Here is a 10637-nt window from a genome sequence, read left to right as displayed (position 1 = left end):
GTGTGTGTGTGTGTGTGTGTGTGTGTGTGTGTGTGTGTGTGTGTGTGGTGCGAGTGCAAGTGTGAGTGTGTGTGTGTGCGTGTTACAGAGAGAGAGGATGCGTTTGTGCGTAGATGTATATAACAAGCACATAAACAGTTATTCACATATGCAATGCAATGAAAATTGCATTTCACTGCAGTCGGTGACTGCAGCTTATATTTGTTTTCAATTTTCGAAGATATGTGGTTAGAGTTGGTTCTGCGAGATTTTCATCATCATTACGTTATTTTTGGTTTTTTGTTCTAACTCACTCCTCTCAGTTAGAAGGCTAGATGTTAATTTTTGTCATAGTACAAGATGGGTAATTGTGCGCTTGCTCACACTCTTTGGCAATACGCTGCCGAGCCGGGTTATGAAAGCAAACCGCTGCAAAGACAGACGAACCGACGGACAACAGGCAAAAAATACATACACACATACATTGACAAGCTTTATATAATATTTTAATAGATTTTTTACAATCGTGAAAATATGAAAGCCTAACTCATGCTCCTTGAAATGACAAATTATGGAAAATAATTTAGAAGAGAAAAAACGAGGAAAAAAGCGAACAGAAAGGATCGGAAAATGCCAAAAGTAGCGTAAAGTGGTTTTGCAATGACTTAAACAAGAACAAGAACAACAACAATAACAACGACAGCAATAGCAACAAGAACATTATATGTTGACGTTTGGACAAATGCACACAATTAGGAATAAAAAAAAAATATATATATATATAAATTGTTACTTAACTTTTAAAGTCTGAGCAGAGACTGACGTTAACTGTTTGAGGTGCAATCTTTGTTGATGCCATAGTCAAAATAATGAAATATTAAAAAGTAGTAAAAAAAAAAAAACAAGAGGCAAGAAAACCAGAGGAAAAACCAATTATTGAAAAAAGTTCAACAGCAGGAAAGACAACCAAATATTGTTAGTAAAAGACACGTAAAAAAAAGAAAAAAGAAAAACTAGCAAAGCGCGAATTATAGTTAAAAGGGCTAAAGTCTAACAGCAGTAGTAGCAGCAACAAAAACTACCATATATATATATATATATATATATATATAAATATTTATATATATATATGTATATATATGTATATGTATATGTATGGGGAAAATAAGTAAAAAAATTCGATCGATATGATGCACTCATTTCTGTCTGGTGCGCAGTGTGAAGTGCATGAAGGCATCCGATGCGAGCTGCTTGTTCAGTATTGTTTCGACAATATATACAAAAACACATTTATACATTTGCTCTCGTACACGTACGTATATATATGATGCACATACACAAATACATAGCCACAGCATCGACTTAAACTGACACCAAATGAGAGGCATTTGAAGACGACAGTTGTTGGCAGTAGGGCAAAGGGAAATATATAAGAAGTAGAAAGCTGTATGACAACCACATAGAGGTGCCTTAACCTATGCTTACACATACAAATACATCCAAATATTTAATATGTACGTCTACTACACATGAGAAACATGGAAAAAAAAAAGGAAATGTTTTTCACAACTAGTAGAAGGAAAAAACGCAAAAACAAAAAAAAAAAAAAAAAAAAAATATAAGTAAATGCATATGTATAAGTGTATGTCTGTGTATATCACATATAATAATGCATAATAAACGTTCGAAAAACCAAATTTTGCAACGTAAGAATATTTTGTAAAGTGTTTCTTAATTGTGTGTGTCCTCGTCGTGTGATATATTATACAATAAATTGGAAAAAAAAGGAAGAAATAATATTAATAACAATACCACAAACAACAGCAACAACAACAATCAACGGTGATGAGGGGAACAACAATAAGAGCACCGACAACAACGACAACAACACTAACAACAATAGCAATAGCAACAACAACATGCAAAATTGCTTCGATAATTTCTATAAAAGTCATGCAACCACGGGTGGTATGATAGATGAGCCTACCGTGTCTTCTCTAACAGCAGGTTGACAGGTCTTTTCTCTATGCAGATAAGGTTCGTATATGCGTTTCTGTGTGTAAGTGAATCGTGCCGTATATAGAACTTGAAGTATGCGTTTGTGTGCGTGTGTATGTATGTATGTGTGTGTGTGTGTGTGTGTGTGTGTGTGTGTGTGGAAGGCCTGTTAAAGAACGCATTTACTTCTAAGTCTGTGGCATTTTTCTTAAATGTTAAATTTCATCAGTGCCGTAAACCTATTGATTTCTTACATTTTTCATTATTTTCAGATATTTTTCATTGTAAAAAACACAACAGAAATTTATATTTCTCTGTGAATCCCCACATGCACACGCATACACACATAATGTCGGCGGTAAATTAATGCGGTTTGGATATATTATTCTGTGTGAAAAACTTTATATGTAAAGTAAAGCTTTAATTGCGAGATACGTACGCCTGTAATTAATTAATTGCAAATGAATCACAATCACTAAAACATATTTAATACTGGAATGCTTTCGATGCACGTAAACAATTTTATACGTTATATGCAATTATGTTTACATACATATTTATACATTTACATATATATTATTATATGTTTATATATTATATGTGTATATATTTATATATATATATATATATTAATATATACATTTTTTTTCCGGGAGTTTGACCGTAACTATTACTACCCGGAAAGTCTGCAGAACATAATTTTTGCAATCTTTAAATAGGTCCTAGTAAGACTAGTCTAACTCAACGCTAAGGATGAATATCACCTGGGCTTGATGTATTATGATTTGTTCCAATCAAGATTATATATTCTTGATCTGCGTCAGACTTTCAATAGATCTAACCTGATCTGTCTGTTCGTCTGTGTGGTGTATTGACTTAAAATTTGACAGAATCAAGCCAAGTCCAGAGTAAAGCAAAAACTGAAAGCAACTACTTATATATTACAAGAGATAGAAGAATTAAATTTTTCAAAATTAATTTTATTTCATTTTGAAAAGTGAAGAATGATCAAAGTAATTTGCTTTCACTTTTTTGAGGTTTTTTGTTTATCATTCGTGCAGAAGGCTGACAAGAGACACTGATCTTATAAAAGACGATGGTGAATATACAAGATTGGGTGTTATCCGGCATATATATATATGTAACTTTCTTACTCGTTATAATAAACGTTGATTGGCTATAAATTGAAGCGTGACAGTTATTAGGTTCCAATGTGATGTGTTCAGGTCATCAGGTTACTTCATCTTCTTTAAAAAACGAAAACTTATTTCTAAAATTTACTTCTCTAAATTATTCGCTTGTGCGTTTATTCGTCTATTTTTCAACTTTTTCGCTTGTCTACTTGGATTTTTATTCGTTATTTTTTGTCCGTCTCTTTGTCTATCCGCTTATCTAATCATTTGCTTGTCGCTTTGTCCGTTTCTTTTTTCAAGGTAGAAGAGAAGATTTTCTTTCCTCTATAGTCGTATCAATACGAATGTGTGAGTGTGTGTGTGAAAAGTCATGGCTGGATTGGAAACTGCGACAAGTGTCGGTTTCCTCCACAGAAATATTCTATTATCGAAGGGATCAACTAGACGCGATGCATTCCTTGCCTTCCGAAGACGATAAATTGGTGTCTTGAAGACCTTCGGCCTTTATAATCGAAAATTTCTTTGCAAAAGCAACAGCAGTGGGACAGAGCAAGTTGAGAAGTCGTCGCTTTGTTTTCAATTACCGTCGTGACGGCTTAATATAGAAAACTAGTTAGCATGATATTTAAACACAGTTAGGAAACATCTGCTATAGTTACCAACTGTCGGCATGCCTTAAAAAGGCTAATTTAAAAAATCTTAAGATTAATAATAGACAACTGAGTTGAGCTTTTTTAATTGTTCAGATAAATAAAAGACGTTTGAATCGGAAATTTTAACTGATTGTTTTCATTGTTAAGGCTGTAAATGCGATTTCGAGAGGACAATTAATAGGGAAGTATGTGCTAGTGATATCAGAATCAGCAAATATATATGGATTTAGCAAAATTTCACACACTTATTTTGGGCGTTACAGTTGAGTATCCTTTTGTCCGATGATGTGCTCGTGGGTACGCAACGATTTCTGTTATTTTATTCATTAACTGTTTGTTCAAATGTTTACATGTATGCGATAATCATTATTAAATTCTCTCTCTCTCTCTCTCTCTCTCTCTCTCTCTCTCCCTCGCTCTTTCTCTTACCATTTCCTATATAATACTCAATCGCTACTTATGTTGTTAACGTATTTCATTATTCATACGCCACCCATGCCGCCAGATCTCATTAACATAACTTCAACCGAAAATCTGAAAAAAAAACACACACACACACACACAAAAACCAAAATAAAAAAAAAAAAGCCAGCAATTGCGCAAAAGCGAAAAATAAAATATAAAAATATATGTACAAAAGTAAATAAATAAAAAACAAAAAAAAAAAGAGAAAAAAAATTGGGGGGAAAAGAAATATTTGTGCACAAAATAAAAATGAAAAATGTAAAACCAACCAGTCTATTCATATAATGGATAAAAGTTGACAGGCCAGGACATTCAAAACAATATACGAGTTAATTGCACTCCGGTTTGCAGGAGCTAGAGATACAGCTGTAGCTGTAGCTGCGATAACAACAACAAGGCAGAGAATTTTAATAATAACAAAAGTGCAACTGACACTGTCCCTTAAAAAATCCAGAATATATAAAATGAATATCAAAAAAATTAACAAAAGGTGAAGTTTTATTTATACATTTGCGTATTAAAGTATGCATGAACTTCTTTCTCTTATATGCGACAGCGTACGTACCTAACCATTGAATAGAAATAAAGATTTAAATGAAAAAAAAAAAGAAAGGAAAAAAGTAAATAAAAAAAAAAAAAAAAAAAAAAAACAAAAAAAAGGAAAACAATTTTTTTGGGATAATTTAGCAAATGTAAAAACATTTCAAAAGATTCATCATCATTATAATTGCAAAAATTTTTTACACAAGTGTGACTTTCGTCTGTTCCGCAAAATTCATCTATGGTAGCGAAACAAAAGTAATGATAGGAGGCGCAGCACTTCAAAAAGTTCCGATTTGAGCAGATCCAAGGGAGATGATTTTCTACAAAATATATACATATGAATGCACGCATGCATGCATGCATGTACACATATCAACACATATATGGTTAACTAAGAATTTTATTGCATTTCTCTTCAATTTTTTTTTTTTCTTTTCCGAAAACACTTTCGTTTTTCCTTTAACACTTACTTGTACCATAGTCTAGACTCTGCTCTACGAGTAATGGTATAAAAAGTATAGGCTGACTTTCAGTTACATATGTAACTTTTCTCCCTCCCTCCCTCTTCCTGTTCTGATTTGTTCTTTGATTTTATTTCATTTTTTTTTTTTTTTTTTTTTTTTTGGTTTTTTTTTGTTTTTTTAAAATATATTTTACCGGTGAACGTGAACATGAATTTATTTTTTTTTTTTTTTTTTTTTTTTTTTTTTTTTTTGCCTCAATGTTTCATTAAAATCACACCTTAATGTTATTGCCATACATAAGTACTCAGACAGTATTTAAGCTGTTGTTGCGCAGATAAATTGTTGTTGTTGCCGTCAATGCACGGCAACAGAATGCATCTTTTACTTAATTGCTGTCGCTATTGCATTCCCCAAATGTATGAATACATCCATCCATACATCCATACACAAATGAATGCGTATATGTTTTTTACCTCTGTGTAACGAAAAACCAAAAAAAAAAAAAAAAAATTCACAAAAACAAAAACGAAAACAAACGAAACAAGAAAAGCAAACGAGTAGGGGTATAAGAGGAGGTGAAAAACAAATTTTTACATAAATTTCAGTCTTGTCGCGCCACCATAATCATCATCATTATCATCATTATCATCATCCTCATCAGCACCATCGTCATCATCAACCATAATCTCTTTTAAGCGCGTGCATTTACACACAAATGCATGGTTGCTTGTATCGCATGAATACGCGGATAATTGTTATTGTGTTTGTACGAGTATATATAGACATTTGTGTATATTAACGCATATGTATGCACTCAAACTTTACGAAAATATAATTGAAGTTATTATCACCGTCTGCCTTAAGTATCTCTGTATTAATTCGGTTGTATTGTTGGCACAAAGTTATATTTACACATTATACACATACCCTTATTATCCCGATTCGGAATTTATTCGCATGCTTTAAGCTGAATACATTCGTATTGTTATTAATGTTAATATCTTGGAAACGAGAGTAGTTTTGCATTCGACTTCTTAGGAGAATCCTAATTATGATTACAAAAAAGATCTCATAAGAATTTTCAATAAAATCTATGCCATCGTATATCTGTAGCGAGTTTAATGTCAAACCACAAAATTGATTACTAAGATGAGATTGTTCGTTGTTTAAAATAATATTGTGAGAATTTGTTGAAACAGTTCTGCGTGGTATTGTGAATACACAATAGATACTTGGATAGATACTTTGATTTCTTAGGGAAAACTTTTAGTAAATTATTCTCTGATATGTATATAAAAAAGTTGACTATAAAAGGAATTCCGTTACTATGACTTATGAATGGAAATTCAATAAGAGTCCCACTAAATGGTTACGAATAATGAATTAGGTATGCACTACGGTATGCACATCTCAAGTAACCATGATGCGGTCTAGGCGAACCACTAACGTCGGCTATAAGATTGAATATTTATGGCGAGCTTGTTTTATAATATAGCTTACGCGACCATTAGGAAACGCTAGTAACAAAGAGATGAAAAAAAGTAAGTCTATGTGCCAAAAGTCTTGTCAATGTAGGCCACAATATACTGGAAAAATGTTCACTGCATTAACCTAAAATGCTCTACTCTGACGGCTGTTACTAACAGACATTACTGTTTCTGAATAACATTTGTTCCAATAGATGAATTATTATCTGTTTGCGAAAGATCGGTATTGCTTTCTGCATTGAATTTATTTTCTGCCTAATAGAAAGATGAATTAATTAATGCTTAACGATAGATAGCAGTTGAAATAAAATATCTCGTGCCATTCTGTTTCTATAAAATACGTTCAATAGCATTAAAAAATTCGCTTAAAAGAAGTTCGGAATAAAAATCTGAACTGTGTGTTAACCTCCTAGCCGTTATCAGGCGACATAATTCTTTGTGACTAACATCGGTTATTGTCGACACCCTGTTCGGTCGAGTCATAAGTAACTTTCGTCAAACATTTATTTACTTTCTGTTCTCATTGAATAACAAAATTGTATTAATTTAAGAGCTGAGAGATAGAGAGATATTTCAATTTCTTGCTATACCTTTTGTTGATTAGCGCGAAATTTTCCTCCGATATTAACTTTAAAAGCTTGCCGTCAAAGTCGGGAGGACCTCTCGTCTTTTAAGAGCGTATCTCCTCATCGGAATATCAATCAATTATTATCAGTCCTTTCAATTAGTTATCAGTCCTTCGCTGCATATTTTTTGAGGTGTCGCCTTAGCGCCTAACATTTTTTGACTCTCCATTACAGAGGTTAAGAAAAACAATTGAATGTAACATGTACCCTATAAAACGGTTGACAGAGGATTAACTGAATCCCCATTTATATAGTGAAAGCAAAAATTCGTTCGTTGTGTGTTAATAAATTCTACTCAGCTTTATCGTAAACTACATATAACTCGATCTAATTTTGGCTGTTTGAGCCGGGCTTTCATTCTTACGATGATGTCTTTTCGGCAAGCTAATCATTGTTTGTCAAAAAAAAAAAAAAAATGGGAGAAGTAGCGAAGACCATACTTTGGATAAACATGAAAAATTAGTTACCACATTTTATATTTTGATTATTAGAGGGCGCTGTAGACTTAGGCGGATGGAGTTGAGAAATCTTATCTGTTCAACATAATTATTACGTTGGGCTTGGCAAGGCGAACTCAAAATCTTACGCCGATAAAGCGTTTATATCATTGACTTTCGTTGTCGAATTTAGAAAATTTGCTCTCACTGTAAAAGATTCCGACGTTTCCCTCTTCTGTTTTCTTGATGAAGGAAAGATTGTAAAGAAATTGTTATTATATTGGTTGCACGCCGGACACAAATCTATTCTAACTTTTACCGTTAATATTTGAGATTTACATAGGCCAATATTGAATGAAGGTTTAATTGTGCGTTTGACAATAAAGTATTTCTGGTATGTTGTAAAGTTATTAATTAGAAATCAACGTTAACGTAAATTAATCGCATTAACAACGAATCTCAAAACAAGTCGTTTGTCGTTTCGTTTGTCAGATTAAATTGGATTAACAATTACAACTTTTTTATTTTTTTTGTTTTTTAAATACGTAAAAATTGTAATCTCTCTACCCGTCTATGATAATAATAATAGTTATGTTGATTACGTTACGTTATGCGTTCATAATTTGAGCGAATTTACATTTGCAGTTGCGCTTATTCGGTTTTATACAAGATTTCCTATTTACATTTTGATACCTGATTAAATATTAATTTGAATACGTATGGCAAGGATTTACAATGACTGTCATTTAATTTGATAAGCGGTAAATCTACTATTGGACACCTACAACGCAATTGTTAATATAAAATAATGCAATAAAATTCGTAAAATTCAAATCGATTCTTAAGTAAATTTCCTTTAAGTTTGTTCAACATTTTCATCGAATTTGATTTGATTTGTTTTTTCCTTTTCCAAATATTTCTAATAAAAATATTTCTTTTTTCATTTTATGTATTCATTAGATTAAACTAATATTAGTTAAGAGTCTTTTTAATTTAAACTTACCTCACACTCTTTAAATCACCAATAAGCGATGAATTTGGAGATGGTTTGGAACTTAAATCTAAAGGTTGTTCACCGGTTGCATCACTGGAATTCGGCGATTCCTTTAGCGTGGGACTTATAGCGGCCGCTAATGTATCTGAGGTAGTTGGTGTAACCGAAACATTTTGTTGCGGTTGTGTTTGCTGTTGTTGTTGTTGTTGCTGTTGTTGTTGTTGCTGCTGTTGTTGTTGTTGCTGTTGCTGCGTTACTTGTGTTGATGATTGCTGCTGTTGACCCATCCAATTAAAATCTAATGGGAAATAGAAAAAGTTAATAAAAAAAAAAAAAATCACAAAAATATTTTTTTTATTTTTATTGTTACATTAAATGTAAATTTATGTAAGTTCAATGCTTGCAATGGGGCTTTGAGATTGGTATCAACGACATTCTAATGTTCTGCTTCTTCATGTTCCAACTTGTCTAACCTTACTTTTAAAATTATGAAGCAATAAGATTCAAAGAAGCAAAATTTTCAAATTAAGCATTAGGTCTTAGTTTATTGCCTTTACATAGATACCGATGTGAAAGACACTTGATCAGTTCCCTTTTAAAGGCAAAAGTGCGACAAGAAGGGAGAGAAGCTTATTTTTTTGAATTATTTCTTGCGTAAATTATAAATATGGAATTAGATTAATGGGAGGGAGGGGGATATCGATGATGGATAGATGGATGGATATCACTAATGAAAAAAACTCTAAAACATTACTCATGTTCTTTGGTCTTTAGAAGAAGTTTATTATTTTACTTACTTGGAAGTAATTGCCCCGATATTGATTGAATGGCAGCTAAACGTACCGCCATCGAATCCATTGAGGTCATTGTTTTCAGATGCGGCGTTAAAAGCTTATTCAGTGTTATGCGATTACTTTCGGTTAGAGGGCCACCCGTAAAGGGTAAATTGTTTACGTTGGCCGTTAGTGTGGACGATTCATTAGAATCCGTATCGCAATCAAGCTAAAAATTCATCAATTCATTATCACTTATATAATCTAATTAAAAATTTATGAATATAAATTAAATCTTACTCTTTGCATGTGGTCCGTTTCTGACCCGGTTGGGCCGGATTCGGCCACCAATTCACCCTTGGCGTTCACTGTGAGTAATTTACCGTTAATGCAAAAATAACACTTATCATTCGGTTTCCAATCGATGGGTTCAGGTTCAATATGCGTTTGTGATGCTGGCGATTGCGGTTGTGATGGACTCACCGGCAATTCTAAATCAATATTTGCTTTAAGGGTATTCGGTGTGATGTTATTGTTATTGTTATTGGCTAGTGATTCGGTGAATGATGAATTATTTTCTACACAATTTATTTGTGTAAGATTTTGTGATGCTAAACCAATCAAATATAAAAAAAAAAAAAAAAAAAAAAAAACAAACAAAAATTCAAATTTCAAAAATGTTTTGTTCCTTTCGAAACGTTTAGAAAGCAAAATTTACCTTGTTGTTGTTGTTGTTGTTGTGGATAATTACTGGATTCAATAAAACGGTTTTCGGTCTTTCTATCTTTTTGTTCGCGGTGGTTGTTGTCTTCTGTATCTGCCAATTTATCCAGGTCTTTCTTCTGTATGATTGCGTTGTCGTCGATTATTGCAACAAATTGTTCTGAATTCAAATAGCTTCGCATTAATGTCTCTTGGTATTGCTTCCATTTCCTAAGCCCCATTAACTCTTCAGCGATACGCTCTAAGCCTAAAATTATACAAGAAAAAAATTAAAATATTAGTTATGATAAAGGAATTAAAAATATATATATGTATAAAAATTCTTATATATATATATTTTTTTTTTTTTTTTTTTTTTTAAA

The 10637-nt window shown here is 32.3% G+C and overlaps 1 protein-coding gene across 11 annotated transcripts in view; it reads right to left on the bottom strand.

Moving 5' to 3' along the window:
- LOC119635146 (mushroom body large-type Kenyon cell-specific protein 1) overlaps positions 1 to 10637 on the bottom strand; it is a 125515-nt gene that overhangs the window by 8352 nt on the left and 106526 nt on the right. For 9 of the 11 annotated variants that reach the window (XM_038029745.1, XM_038029749.1, XM_038029750.1 and 6 more), the window contains 4 exons: positions 10271 to 10522; positions 9853 to 10163; positions 9577 to 9781; positions 8789 to 9077 (listed from right to left, as the gene is read on the bottom strand). In XM_038029745.1, coding sequence (XP_037885673.1) covers positions 8789 to 9077; positions 9577 to 9781; positions 9853 to 10163; positions 10271 to 10522 — 1057 coding nt within the window. Of the gene's footprint in view, positions 1 to 8788; positions 9078 to 9576; positions 9782 to 9852; positions 10166 to 10270; positions 10523 to 10637 lie in introns of all 11 variants that reach the window. The other 2 variants (XM_038029746.1, XM_038029747.1) reach the window with 2 other exon arrangements.

The sequence above is a fragment of the Glossina fuscipes genome, unplaced genomic scaffold, assembly GCF_014805625.2.
Source record: "Glossina fuscipes isolate IAEA_lab_2018 unplaced genomic scaffold, Yale_Gfus_2 3, whole genome shotgun sequence".
Classification (NCBI taxonomy): domain Eukaryota; kingdom Metazoa; phylum Arthropoda; class Insecta; order Diptera; family Glossinidae; genus Glossina; species Glossina fuscipes.
The sequence above is the reverse complement of the archived record's forward strand: the minus strand, read 5'-3'. Positions and strand labels throughout refer to the sequence as shown.